The sequence below is a fragment of the Polypterus senegalus genome, chromosome 2 (assembly GCF_016835505.1).
Source record: "Polypterus senegalus isolate Bchr_013 chromosome 2, ASM1683550v1, whole genome shotgun sequence".
Taxonomy (NCBI): Eukaryota; Metazoa; Chordata; class Cladistia; order Polypteriformes; family Polypteridae; genus Polypterus; species Polypterus senegalus.
Genome location: NC_053155.1, coordinates 69930811 through 69946094, shown reverse-complemented (window position 1 = coordinate 69946094; position 15284 = coordinate 69930811). Strand labels below are relative to the sequence as shown.

The window sequence follows — 15284 nt, the reverse complement described above, 5'->3', positions numbered from 1 at the left end:
AGTCATTTTTCCAGTGCTGCTTCAGGGATGTCTTGCATGGCATGGATAGCTGGCTTCAGCTTATGCCACAGGATTTCATTACAACTAAGGTTAGAAATCTGACACTGCCCATTCTTCCTGTCTAAGCCACCCCGGTTCTTGTCATGTTGTGTCGTACATTTTTGAGTTTCAAATTGCAGACAGCTGCTTGGATATTTTTCTGTAGAATTCTGTAATCCATGATTTCTATGTTCCCTAAGGTAGCAAAGTTCCTGCATACAATGAAGCTCCCTACACCACTCTTCACAAATGATACGACTTTTTAGTAGGCTGTGTTTTGCCAAAAGTTCAACTGTTTTTCAATCTCCCAACATATAGTCAGTTCCAGAATTATTGGCACCCTTCATGAAAATAAAACTCAAAAGTTTATATATAAAAAAAAAACACATGTAATGAGTGATATGCTGAGCTTAAATACAATACAATACAGTTTATTTTTGTATAGCCCAAAATCACACAGGAAGTGCCGCAATGGGCTTTAACAGGCCCTGCCTCTTGACAGCCCCCCAGCCTTGACTCTCTGAGAAGACAAGGAAAAACTCCCAAAAAAAAACCTTATAGGGAAAAAGGGAAGAAACCTTGGAAAAGGCAGTTCAAATACAGACCCCTTTCCAGGTAGGTTGGATGTGCAGTGGGTGTCAAAAGAAGGGGGTCAATACAATATAATACACAGATCAGAACAAATCCTTTATACAGCATAATAATAAAAATTTTAGAAGTACGGAGCAGAATTTAACAGTAGATGATATCACATAATAAGATTTGGATATTTTTAGAGTCCTGGAGACCACATCCATCAAGCTGCCTCCCCATTTGGCCATTCCACAGCTGAAACGTTGCTTGGCCAGCCAATCCGATGAAAGGACCCCTTTTTCCCATGATTCCTGTGATCCTCCATCAGGGATGACTTTACCACAGGCAGGCAAACAACTTGGCAGGTGGGCCGTGGCACCAATTGCCACATTTGATTACCGAGAATAGAAACGGAATAGGTGAGGGTTAGTAACAAATTATAACAATCATGTTACTTATGTTAAATTATTTATTTAAGTTATTACTTAAATGGGTAAGCATCATGCTGTTACAAGATTTTTTTTTTTGGAACTAGGGGGCTCCGCCACCTGCTTGCTTCGCTCGCCCACCCCCGTGTTTGGTTTACCGGATATACAATTTATTTTTTTGTATAGCCCAAAATCACACAAGAAGTGTCGCAATGGGCTTTAACAGGCCCTGCCTCCTGACAGCCCCCCAGTCTTGACCCTCTAAGAAGACCGGAAAAAACTCACACAAAAAAACCCTTGTAGGGGAAAAAAATCAAAGAAACCCTGGGAAAGGCAGTTCAAAGAGAGACCCCTTTCCAGGTAGGTTGGGCGTGCAGTGGGTGTCAAAAAGAAGGGGGTCAATATAATATATAGAATAAATCCTCAATACAGTATAAAAATAAAAATTCTAGAAGTAGAGTAGAATTTAACAGTAGATGATATCACATAATATGATTTGGATTTGTTTAGAATGCGGTGGACCTCATTCATCAAGCTGCCTCTCCCATTTGGCCTTTCCACATCTGAAATAGCACTAATCCGATGAAATGACCCCTTTTCCACAATCCTCCACCAGGGATGACTTTACCTTAGGCAGGCAATGTACAATTTAAAGAGGTTGTTATTTTCATGGGAATTGTTACATATGCATTATTTTCATTTAAAAACAATACTTATCCTTTATTTCTGGCCCCGTGTGTGGTTATATCTCTTTCTTGCCACACATATAATGCTGCTCATGTTGTGAAGGGGGTCGCTGAACGCACAATAAGGATATCCCTTTGGATCATTTGCGATCTTTTTGCTGCTTGCGGGCTGCCTCTTCTGCTTGTCGAATGTCGTTGTTTTAAGAGCTGGGAGCACATGATGCTTATCTGCCACACGCAATCCAACAACTGCTAGGTTAGATGTCTGTGAACTTGTTTTAAATGATGGCTCACTGCCTGGTCTCACGTGACATTGTAAAAACAATATTTGTCCTTTATTTTCTGCCCCAGGTGTGATTAAATTCTTTCTTGCAGGACGTATAACGCTGCTCGCGTTGTCGGCTTCACCAATCGGGGTGGCTGCTTTAGTTTTATTTACAGTATTGTTCAAGGATGCCGATACTTTTGCCACATGTTTTTGATAGAACATTTGAGGTTTTTTTTATTAAACTAGAGGGTTTCCCCCTGCTTGTTTCGCTCACCAAACCCCCAGCCTGTGCGACGCACCATCCACTTTGTGTCTCCGCCACTCGTGTTGTGAAGAGGGGGGCTGAATGCACCCCAAGGAGACGTGGTCACTCCTCTGAAACCCCCTCTTAAACGGTGATACAATGAGAAACAAAGCTGTTTTACCTCCTTTGCTCCATCAGCTGCTGGCTTGCTGCTGCTGCCATGCCACATGATCTGCATCTCACATGGTGCTTCGAACATTTAAAAGCCTGTAGCTGTCCTACTCTGTCTTTTATTTCTGGCCCAGAGTGTGGTAAAACGTCTTGGCACAAAGTCTAGTCTCGCGTAATGGGAGTTCTTGATTTTTAGTTTATAATTTAAAAACGGAATAAGATTCTGAAAATCTAACATTTAAAGTTTGATAAGTTCTGAAAAGAATCCTACCAAACACATATATATAGGTTTTAAAATAAGCACGATTTAAAGCATGATATATATATATATATATATATATATAGATATATATATATATATATGAAAAATGAATAGCAATTTCTCTGAAAATTCAAGAAAAATCAGAATCAAGTATATATTTTATCTGAATTATGTTCATGTTTTGCTCACTTCCTTCAGGGGTGTCAATATTTCTGGAGTTGACCCTAACATCGTCCAGCATTGGCTGAAAGCTCCGTTGGTCTGTAACAAACTTCAGCCTCCCAGAAATGTAACCTGCCACCAACACCGTTCTTTTATCGACAACGCCATGGTTTTCTTCTGTGCCAATCTGTTCTCCCTGTCTGTCATTTAAATTCATGTTATTATGAATGATATTTTTGGGGGGTGAAAAAACACCAAATAACTTCCCACATTAATATTTATACAAATCCTTTGATTTCATTTATTATTCATTAGAAAAGGAATGTGTTTCTTAAATCCAGTTATTAACTTATTAGCTATTCTCATTACCTGTGGCCAAAAAAAAATTGAACAACAGAAGATCCAACTGGAAAATAAATTTTATTGCAAAATGTTATCATTACTCTTTATTTTTAAATAGAGAAGATAAATACACAAACTAGGATGCAATTGTCTTTTTATCTGCAGTTTTCGGAGGCCGTTGTTCAATAACTAATTCGCCGGTGCTCTTCAAGTATGTCTGGGTCAGCTCTTCCTCTGTTGGAAATCCTTGTGGCAATTTCAGAGGCTGAATTCTGCACAAAAGAAAATGGTCTTTATTTACTAATACTGTGTGCACTAAACTTCAAAATTATAACCATTCTTCACAACAACTTACAAAAAATGACAAGGCTTTAAAATCCAGATGAATTAAAACAAACTCAGTGTCAGCACATTTTATAATGTGCACCAGCAGTTTAGCTTAATAAAGACGGACCCTCTCAATGTGGAGGGCTTGCCAGTTACTGGATGATAATACCTCAAAAAATATGTTAAAAATGTAAAAGACTGGGAAACAATTGTGAACGATTTGTTGATTATACAACTTGTCACGAGTACCCCCACCAGTTGATTAAAAAGCAAGGCTTATTCAAGCTTGGTTTATTTACTGAGCGGAGTCTTTGTGGAATAAGGCTGACTAACTACAAAGCTGAAATGTGAACATAGTCGTCGTCCGTCGTCGTCTTTAGTATCCTCACATTTACAGAATTTACCGAAATTCCTCCTTGCATATCCAATCAATGTACAACATCTCCAGCACCACCTAAGCAAGTAAATAGTTTATGTTCTGTGTAAATAAATGCAAAACAAATCATTTTACACCTACCTAACAAGATGCTTTATAACTTTTAACTTTTCATTGACAGCAGGAATATTTTTGTGAACATACGGATGATGTGCCTTTCCAAAAAAAAAAAAAAAAAGTTATATAGCATTTGTAAGAAAATGAAAATATTTCCACAACATTAAATAATATACTCCGATAAAAGCAAAGACAAAATATTTAGACAAAACTGAGATAAAGTTGTAATACCTTAATTAGTCCCAAATCCTTTAAAGTCTTTTTTTCCCAGTAAGGACGGCCCAGTCCACTTCTGATTCTGGTGATGAGATGCAATTTATGGGGATGTTCTGGATCTCCGCCATACTTTTCATGATTTTTTGCCTGCTCCTCATATAACTATAATATAAATAAAATGATACTACAGTAGAGTGTCACAAAGTACTTAAACAAAACGATTCTCCGCCTTCCTGAGCCATGACTTTGGCCTGTGGTACACAACTGAATAGCTAAAACTCAGTGCTTGATACTTGCAATGGCTGCTTCACTGATGAACAAGTTTTAACAGCTACAGACTAGATAGATAGACAGATAGACAGATAGGATACTTTATTACATAGAATTCAACAACAAACTCCAGGTACTTCATACCGAATGTGGAATCCTTGCTTTGGTAAATTTCAAACGGATAATGGAGTTCCAATATTCTTGCAGTCCCAATACCTTCTAGGGAAAAAACAAAAAGAGTTAATTCTCCAACTGATAAAAATAAAAACACAACCAGCTATATCCATTAAACCCAACAGCTCTAAAAATGAAAACAGAATGAGTAAGAGTTCTTATTTATGGCCCCATCTTCAAGAAATTTGGTAGGCAGCTTCCCTGCGCTAACCGAAACCGACGTGCGTACTTATTTCGGTGGTATGACACCACTGTCGGCCGCCATATTGAACTTTGCAATGGTCTTTGTTATTTATGGGCCCATCTTCAAGAAATTTGGTATGCGGGTTCCCAACGCTAACTGAATCCTACTTATGTACATATATACGTCCATAGCCTGCAGCTCGGTCGCCATGTGAGGTAGTGTTGGGTCCCCCATCCCCACGCCTCCCACGTTGTTGGCTGCCTGCCTATATAAGGCCGCCCGTCGCTCCAGTCTCTTCATTCCCTTCCTTGCTTCGCCACAGGATTCACGTCTCCTTGCTGATAACTGCAGAATTTTTATTTAATCCACGGCTTCTCCACTGTTTTATTGTTCATTTATTACGATTATAGTTATTGTGTAGGTATTTTACACTTACTTTACATTGTTCAGGTACCCATTTCTTTTATCGTTCCAACCATACCCGCATTAACATGTCTATCGAGGTGATCACCATCGATCAAAGAACTGTCACTTATCGAGTGGTTTCCATGCCCGTAGATGGCACCTACCTTTTCCATTCTCTTTGTTACATATTGCACGGCCATATCAGGCTCACTCTTGATATCCGGAGGAACATTGTGTCTTATGTATTGAATGACTGGGACAGGTTCAAGATGTGGACTGATGACGGTACAGGAGATAATTATACTACACAGGAGCACTATAAGAGTGAAATGCTTAAGCCCTTCACCTATGGTTCTGCATGTGAGTTGATGGCTTCCGCTGAATTGTTCGGTTGTCGCTTTCAAGTGTACCAAAATGGCCAAATATTTTACACCTTTCGACAACCGCCAATGCCTCTTAAACATCTTAGATTCACAGATGACGATTTCAGTAGTGGACACTTTGATGTTTATAAATGTTTCAACTCTCAAAAGCTGGATGCGAAGTTATCGATGAAGCCGGTTGTATGCTTACAACGCTTGACAGATGCTGAATGTCACTTCAACACAAGTCCTGCAAATACTAACGTAATTAAAACAAACCATGAAACTCAAACCAATTATGACAGTAGCAATCCAAGCAGTGAGAAAACAGTAAAAAGGAGGGGTGTCAGATGTCGTGGTACATTTTCTGATGCAGCTAGACGGAAACAACTTTGTGACGCTACCGCCAAATACTTGCAGAAAAATCTACAAGTTCATAGACATGCTGCCGCTAAATATTCGCACGCAAATCCACAAGTTAATACCGGGAATGCCTGTTAAACATCTTAGATTCATCAGTAGCGATTTGGGTAGTGAACACTTCGATGGATGAAACCTGTTATCTTTACAATGGTTGACAAACACGAAATGTAACTTGAACACAACACATCCTCCAAATACGAACCTGATTGAAACAAATAATAACCAAATCCTTGATGACAGCAACACTCATAACAGTGACAAAACAATTACATTGACAATCATGTTACATTATTTTTAAAATGTTTCCTTTTCTTTTTCATAACTTCTTTAACACACTACTTCTCCACTGCGAAGCGCGTGTATTTTGCTAGTCGATAATAAAATCAGACCCCGACTTATACGCCTGTTCAAAAATGCGACACTTGATGTTTTTTAAAAAAAAAAAAAATTTTCTTGCTTCCTCCAATCTCACAGTTTCTCAGATGCAGCGCAGTTACCAATTTCTTTCACTACTTCAACAACGTTTCATTTAAAACCAGCTTCATATTTTCTTCTGATCAAACGCTCCATCATAGATAAGGGATGCTCTTACTATAAAGGTGTATGAGGGTGTGAAATACAAAAAACACAAATCAGTGCACATGCTGCATCAGAATAGTTTGGGTATTACTGTGTGGTCACGTAGGCACTATATATATATATATATATATATATATATATATATATAGAGAGAGAGAGAGAAAGAGAGAGAGAGAGAGAGGTTAGGAGCCTACCCTGATACAGTACATTGCCACACACACATATAAAAAAAGGCAGTGTGCTCTGTGGTTACTCTTTCAGGAGGGTGTTAGCATTTCATAATCTCTTGTTCTCAATAGTGTTAGTTTTCCACATTCGACTTATATGACCGACATTATAAAATACCAGAAATTATACTGTAAAATCAAGTCCCGACTTATCCTCAAGTATATACGGTACCCTAAAGCAGGGGTCTCTAACTCTGGTCCTGGAGCACTACTATGGCTGCAGGTTTTCATTTTAACCCTTTTCTTAATTAGTGACTACCTTGTTCTGCTGATTAACTTTTTTGTCTTAATTTTAATTGACTTACCACTTAAGACCAAGACCCCTTAAATGTTTTTTTTTTTCCTTAATTAGCAGCCAAACAATAAAGAGATGCTGACTAAATGAACACATAACCAGCTAACCTATGTAAATTATACAATATGTGAAAATTAAGAAAGATGAAGGTTTTAGTAATGTTGATCGGTTCAGGTGTATAATGCATTTTGATGTTCTTAAGAAAAAAAACAACAGTTTTGGAAATGTATGCTGTGCAAAATGAGAGCTCAAACAAGTCATGTAATTCAATAACAGGTTTAATTAACAACAAGAATTGGCTTCTAATTAAGGAACTGGTTGGAGTAAAAATTGGTTGAAGTCTGAGGCCCCGACTTAGCTGGCCAACTGTTGGCTTACCTAACATCTCATTTCTGTTTGTGTGTCGTTGAAGGAAATAATGAAGCAATTCTGAGGACTGAATTCATAAATAAGTCAATTAAAATGAAAGAAAAAGAACTTAATTAGCAGTAAACACCAGTCACTAATTAAGAAAAGGGTCAGAATGAAAACCTGCAGCCAGAGTTGTGCCCTAGGACAGAGTTGCAGACCCCTGCCCTACAGATATATCTGTTATGTTTCAGGAAGCAATGTATGTACCGTTGATCTCTGCTATTTCCATAAATTTCTATTTCTAGACTTTATCTTGGAAATTCAAATGCATACCATAGCAAAATAAAAACATAAAATAGACAGATATCAACTCAAACAAGACAATGGAATAAAAACATAACACAATAAAGATTATGCTAAAAATAACTAGTAAGTTAATGCTTGCATTATTTTTCTGTGGGTTCTGGTTAGAGTGATGGATGGGGTGAAGGAAGCACTGGAATGCCTAGTGGCAGCAGGCAGGAAAGATATGCAGAGATGATTATAATTACAATGGTACCCCACCTATTGCTGCAGTTACGTTCCAGACCCATCAGCGATAGGTGAAAATCCGCAATATAGAAAGACCACAAACATTTTTTTTGTTTTTTATAGTTTTAGCCTTAAAATTCCCATCCCACACACTTTATAAACACATGTAAACTTATTAAAACACACTTTGTAAACAGATATGATATGTGGATGTCGGGCTAAGGATATGAGTAACATCTATTATAAAACATTTTAACGTCACGCAAGACAAGGCAGTTAGACAGAAGAACAGCTGCTGTACAGGCTTTTAAAATGATTGATGTGCAGAGCGACAAGCAGAACAAGCATCTTGGCAGAAGCAGCACAAAGTCCACTTCTCCTTAGCATGCATTCAGCTCCCCCCTTTCACAACACGAAGTGGCAGGAGCATAGCACGCCTCTGGGCGGCTGGAAGGGGTTTGAGCGAAGCAATCGAGACCAGATCATCTCAGACAGACACTTTGACGACACACCCTACTTACAAACAATTTAAAACAACTTCAGTGACATCTAACCAAGCAGTTGTTGGAATGCTTTTGGCAGACAAACTTCAGGTGCCCCCAGCTCTTAAAACAACGACAAGCAGAACACGCAGCTTGCCAGCAGCAGCTGCAGAAAGCCAGCAGATGATCCGAGCACTTCTCCTTAGCGTGCGTTCTGTCCTCACCCCCCGCTTCTTCTTCGGAAAACGCAGAGTGACAAGCAGAACAGGTATCTTGGCAGTAGCAGCACAAAGCCAGTAGCTGATCTGTCCACTTCTGCTTAGCGTGCGTTCAGCTCCCCCCCTTCACAAAGCAACAGGCAGAGACACGAAGTGGCAAAAGGACAGCTGCTGTACAAGCTTTTAAGTGATTGACACAAAGTGCGACAAGCACAACACACAGCTGGCCAGCAGCAAGACACCAGCTGAACCAATCCTTTCTCTTTAGGGTGCGTTCAGACCCCCCCTTCACAACATGAGCAGCGTTATAAGTGCCACGAGAAAAAGATTTAACCACGCATGGGGCAGCAAATAAAGGATAAATATTGTTTTTACAAAAGTTTTAAAGCAAAAATGAAAATAATGCATATGTAACAATTCCCATGAAAATAACAATCTCTTTAAATTGTTTATACGGTGCACCAAACCCGGGGGTGTGCAAGCAAAGTGAGCAGGGGGCGGAGCCCACTAGTAGTAATAATAATAATAATAATAAATATTAATAAATCCGCAATGTAGCGGGGGTGCGATAGCTCAACCGTGATATAGCAGGGGATCACTGTACACCGTCAAGTATGAGCCTGTGACTAAAGGTACTCCAAGAAAGCACCCCCTGGAGGACATGGGCAGAATTATTCATGGTGGCATCCATTTTTGTCACCATCCTCTTTTCCACAACAGCTCCCAGAGTGTCCAGGGATGGAGTGAACTTTAACGATGAGTTTGTTCAGGCATTTTACATCAACTGAACTCAAGTTGCTTCCCAGAGGATCACAGCAAGAACAACACACTGACGGGCTACAACATACTGGTAAACATTCATTTTCAGTAGTTTGCTGCATACATCAAAACACCACAGTTTCTTCAGGAAATACAGTCTACTCTGGTCCTTCTTATACAGCACCATTGTGCTGTCAGACCAGTCGAGTTTGCTGTTCACATGGACACGTAGGTACTTGTAACTGTGCACCACCTGCGCTACATCTCCCTGGATGGTGACTGGACTTAAGAAGCTCCTCAAAATGCCAGAAATACACCACTAACTCTTTATCTTGTTGAGATTATCTGCAGTTGGTTCACCTTGCACCACAAAAGAAGCTTCCTGTAGTCCAATTTGTTTTCATTAATACAACCTGTGATTTTAAAACTTTTGTGGATGGCAACAGCTGGTATTATTCTAGAAGTCTGTTGTGTCTAGGGGTAAACAAGAAGGGAGACAGGACAGATCAGTTCCCTGGGGTGTCCTAGTGTTACACACCAACATCTCTCACATACAGCCCTAAAGCCTCGCAAACTTTAATCAGTTGGTCAGGTAGTCCATGATCCAGGAGTCTGTAAGGGCATCAAGATTCATAGCCCTTAGCTTGTTCCTTATTCTGAGAGACCAGGGGCCTCATGTATAACGCCGTGCGTAGAATTTGCACTATAACATGGCATAAGCACAAAAGCCGAAATGTGCTTCCGCACAGAAAAATCCAGATGCAGGAATCTGTGCATACTCCAACTTCCATGTTCTTCCGCTACATAAATCCCGGTCAGCGTGACCACATGCCTTATATCCCGCCCCAACTCCTCCCAGAATTACGCCTCTTTGAATATGCAAATCAATATAAATCGTTCTTAAGCTCAGCCTTCTGTAAAAAGACAATGGGGAAAAGAACGGGGGAAAATATATGAATTTAAGCGAATACCAAGTGGAGGCAAAGGAAAAACATACTATTTGTTTAATTAAACTGTGGTATAAACAACAAAAGGAAATTGATCGAGTGACATAGCATGTTGGAGAAACTAGAAAGCTCAGATATCAGTCACCGTGAAAAGGCGAGTCGTAGCCCACCTTCTGAGTGTCATATGAAAGCTTATTAGAATACAGAGAAAAAAGCACGAAATGTCAACTTCAATCTCGTAGTTTATTTTGTCATTAAAGTAGAACATCATAAACGTCATCTTAAAATTGTTTAATTAACCAGTTTCTCAAATCACATCGTAATTAAAGTAGCACATTAAATGCTTTGTTTTGTATGTGATCTTCTATGTGCTCTGTGTGTGTGAATCACTACTTGCTTCTTAAACAGGCTCTCTTCCTCCGACTGGACACAGAATCCATTACACTTGTGATACTACAGCTCTCTGAATAACTAAAATACTGAGATGTATACGTGATATCATTTTCATGATGATAGGAGTTAAAGCACGTTATTAAACATGGGTTTCACGGCGCAGTAACTGTGTGCGACCTTAGATGAAATTATTTATTGCAGCAGTACTCATGGGCGGCTCTAAGCTTGTAGCGGCCCTGGGCAGAGAAAGAATCGGTGGTCCCTTCGCCCGCCAATGTCAATATGGTATCTTATGCACGGTGGATGGCCACATCCGTTGCAGACACTGCATAGCTGCCTCGTGTTCATGACACAAGCATCTAACTTTTGTCGAAATTTGCCGCTGTGTTTTTAGCTGTGTCGTTATTTTCTCTTTCTGTTTTATATTCAATATATATTGGCGTGGCTGCCCCTGCAGTCCTTGCTTTTCTTTCTCCAAGTAACCGATCGCCACACAATCAGCTCTGTAATAGACGTTAAGCCATTTGTAAGCTTAGAGCGCCGATTCTTCAAAACGTTTAAGGAACATTGAACTATCTTCATAGTACATGTTTAATTATTCTATCCTTCATGACAGTCCCAGTGAAGAATATAGATTATTTAAATGAAGTTAGTTTTACCTGTATAATATAATAAACATATTTTGCTGAATTTCACCTTAAAAATGAGATAGATAGATACTTTATTAATCCCAAAGGGGAAATTCACAAATCGTCATCATATGTAAATACGCACTTTATAAAGTGGCTCAGGTTGTGCAATATTATAACTGTAGTGCAAGTTTACAGTGGGGTGATTGTACTTCTAAGTACAGATAGTTCTACAAGGAGCAATTGATTGAGTGCATTTATAGTTCTTGGGATGAAACCATTTCTGAACTGCGAGGTCCGTACAGGAAAGGCTTTGAAATGTTTTGCCATGGCTGAGGTAGTGTGTGCCTGATGCTGTATACCGATAATTCTCTTTCCGGTCAGCTGCTGCTGTGATTCACACTCAGATACAGTGATATAAATACTCCGAGTGGTGCAGTGAGAGTAATATGGAAAAAGATGATCCGCTGTGGCAACCCTTAAAGGGAGCAGCTGAAAGAAGAAAAAGAGGAAGGTGGTGCAGTGAGAGTAACAACGCTAAAGCAGTTATGGTATATGGAATACTATGGCTATTCCCTGGACCATTATATTGTTACAAGTTAATTACAATCAGATGCATTACACTAATAAACAACATGTGATTATTTTCAGTGTATTTATAAAGCCACGTCAGGAAAATAAGGAGTAACCACACAGGAACAGTAGCACTGCTTTGATGCTGAGTGCCGCCAGTCTGCAAAACCTTGCGTATGACAAGGTATGAGGTACCATGGAAAAGTGCGTGGCTTTACGCCAAGTGTAGGTTTTATACATGACCAATTTGAACATGGAAAAGTTCTTACACAACATTTCTGTGCGTACGCACCGCTTATACATGAGGCCCCAGATGGTGTTAAAGGCGCTAGAGAAATCAAAAAGCATGATCCTGACTGTGATACCAGATTTGTCCAAGTGGGAGTAGGGTCTGTGAAGGATATAAATCAGAGCATCCTCCACATCTACATTAGCCAGGTTGGCAAACTGCATAAGATCAAGATGGTCTGTAACCTGGGGTCGTAGCTGTTTCAGAACTAGCCTCTCGAAGGTCTTCATAATGTATGAAGTGAGAGCAACTGGTCTAAAGTCTTTGGGGTCACTGGAGTGCAGGGTCTTTGGCACTAGAACCATAAAAGATGTTTTCCACAGCAAGGGAACCTTCTGCAAACTCAGGGACAGGGAGAATGTGCTGAAAAAAATAAACAGCTGGCTGGCACATGTTTTTAGCACCCTGGGATTATTGCAATCTGGCATTGCAGCCTTGTTTATGATGAGTGTCATCAGCTCTCTTCTCACCTGGGGCCTCATTTATAAAGCTTGCACATGCACAAAAAGAAGCTTGAAACGTGTGTACACGATGTCCCATGTAAACATTAGGATTTCTAAAAGAAAACATAAGGGGTGGTCATACTACGTATTTATGGCAGCTCTGACCCATGCATACGGAACACCACCAAGCAATTATTATAACGTGAGTTGACATGACAACCTCAGAACACCTCAAAAGTGAATAGGGCCAATGCTGTGTATTTGCACTGAAAGAAAGAATTGGCTTATTCATCACTTTAATTCAGCTACTTGTCTTTTCACATGGAACTGACCAACAGGCCAGGAAAATCTCTGTCAAGCTTCACGCCATCATACCTGCTGTGTTGAAAGCCATTAACCGACTGGCAAGGCACTATATCCATATTTTTGTATGGTGTGGGTGCACATACGTAAAAAACATGACATATTTTAAAAGCAGTGTCTAGTTTCTCCTAAAATAATCAGTGCACTTTAAACTACGTATATTGCAATAAAAGTACCTAATGAGGATGAAGCGGATTTCATTAATTGTGAGCAGTGACACTGCATGAACACACAAGTTATCTGCAAGGCCAAAATCACACTGACAAACATTGTTCCTCAGAGACCTGGGTCAACCTGTGATTCATTTATTTTGAGGCAAAGTAGCTTTAACACATGTGATGGTATTGAATGTGGCAGATAGGTTATTGGTTAGGTAACTGGCTGAACCCCCAGTTTTGTAAACTGGTCATGTCATTACATATGCCAGGTAAAAGTGGCTACCTGCTCAGACACTGGCACCTTACGCCTCTCCTGAACCCCAGAACTCAGAGGAGCAGCCCTATAATGCCGTGCATGATCTTGGACACTGAAGAGAAGACAGATACTTTTAAACTGCAGGTGCCAAGGTCTCAGTGATTCAGGTGACAGGCTGCTCTACCAGGCAATGACAGCCTGCAGGGTCGTAACTACACTTGTACGATGCTGATCAGTATAATCCACTTATGGATGTTTCAGGCTGGAGTCCGATGCACATTAACGCATGCACATTTACAATGTGGCTATGATTTATAGAATAGGAAATTATGTAGAAATGTGCAGATGCCAGGTTTTAATGCTCAAACCCACACAAAGTTGTTTAAATGAGACCCTTGGTCAACAGAGACAGACAAACTGGAAAGTAAGAGGGAGGTGAAGACAAGAGGTGTAGTATCATTTTAAGTGGAGGGGGTCACAGGGATTTACAAAGGTCATGAAGGGCAAGGGTGCCCGACACCTCCTTAGTTTGGATACAGTGGCTGGCGGCGGGGGAAGGGGGAACTGGACTGACAATTGTAAGTCAAGCTATTTAATAAAAACTGGTTCAGTTCATTCGCCTTGTCCTTGTATCCTTCCTCTGCTGATTTTAATAGTATATTTTTGAGTTTAGTTATACGTTTGCTCCATCTAATACACTTGGGGGGGAAAAAAAAAACCTTTCAGATATGTGTGTTGCAATTACCTCCAAACGATTTTTAAATTTGTTTTTGGTCTGTTACATAATACAAACTTTTGCATTTAACGCTTTTTATTTACATTTTCTGTTAATCTGAAGGCTATACCTCACTGTTTTCTCATTTTAATTTTGCCAAATATTATACGGTCTATAACAAACGTAGAAAACAGTATAGTTCTACATTACACTGCGACTTTTAAAAAATTCAAATGGTCCACTCTGCATTACCGTTCGGTCACTAATGTTCAAATCCTCTTACTTTCACAACACATCCCTCTTACCTTGAACCCGAATGAGTGCCTTTGAATTGCCTTGCAGAGTCCCGCCATTTCATCAAAGCCAACGCTGGTCCATAAAGTGACGACAAGGTTAACGGTGAGCCTGAATCCGCAAGAGATTAAGATGTGCCGACAACTTCTGAACTACAACATGTGGTATTGTATTCTGGTTTTCTAAAGCAAATAAAGCGATGTAACCTTATTTAAACAGCTTAACGTTCTAAATATAAAAACAAACAGATCGTGCTGTCAATAACATTCTGCTCAACGAACTCTTAACCGGAACTGTAAGCGGAAATAGGTTAAACGTGCGTCGGTCATTTGGCTCCGATTGTCTGTCTCGGTCAACAGAATAGAAACAATAAGTTCCGGAATTAGAAACAGAAAAAATCAGTTAGATATGATAATAGAGACAGCAAAAAATAGAAATAGCAAACGGTGATTGAAGTAGAACCATTACACTCCATTTATGGCGATACACAAACATTCGATCGAAGGGGATTTCTGTCCGTGAAACTTATGATAAGGTGGGGGGTATGGTGAGCATTCGAGCTCCACGGTAAGTTGAAATTGCCAATTATAAAGATCCTGAAAGATTTTGAATTTGAACCCTTTATTGTCATTATACCATATATAACGAAATTACAGAGCAACGAGAAACAATCAATCATTTGCACAGTAATTGTAAAAGTACTACACATAGAATGTGGAGAGAGAGCAAAAAGAAGAAAAAAAAAGAGACAGA

General features: G+C 39.7%; 1 protein-coding gene across 2 annotated transcripts; it reads right to left on the bottom strand.

Moving 5' to 3' along the window:
- Nucleotides 1–3234: 3234 nt before the first annotated feature.
- Nucleotides 3235–14875, bottom strand: mrpl30 (mitochondrial ribosomal protein L30). 2 transcript variants are annotated; one of them, XM_039743932.1, is made up of 5 exons: nt 14543–14875; nt 4626–4697; nt 4227–4373; nt 4020–4093; nt 3235–3447 (listed from the first exon to the last, which is right to left on the bottom strand). In XM_039743932.1, the coding sequence occupies exons 1-5, from the start codon at nt 14588–14590 to the stop codon at nt 3312–3314; spliced, it is 477 nt and encodes a 158-aa protein (XP_039599866.1). In that variant the 5' UTR covers nt 14591–14875; the 3' UTR covers nt 3235–3311. The 2 variants fall into 2 exon arrangements, with proteins under 2 accessions (XP_039599866.1, XP_039599865.1); XM_039743931.1 differs by having other exon boundaries at nt 4626–4700; nt 14543–14874.
- Nucleotides 14876–15284: the final 409 nt, after the last annotated feature.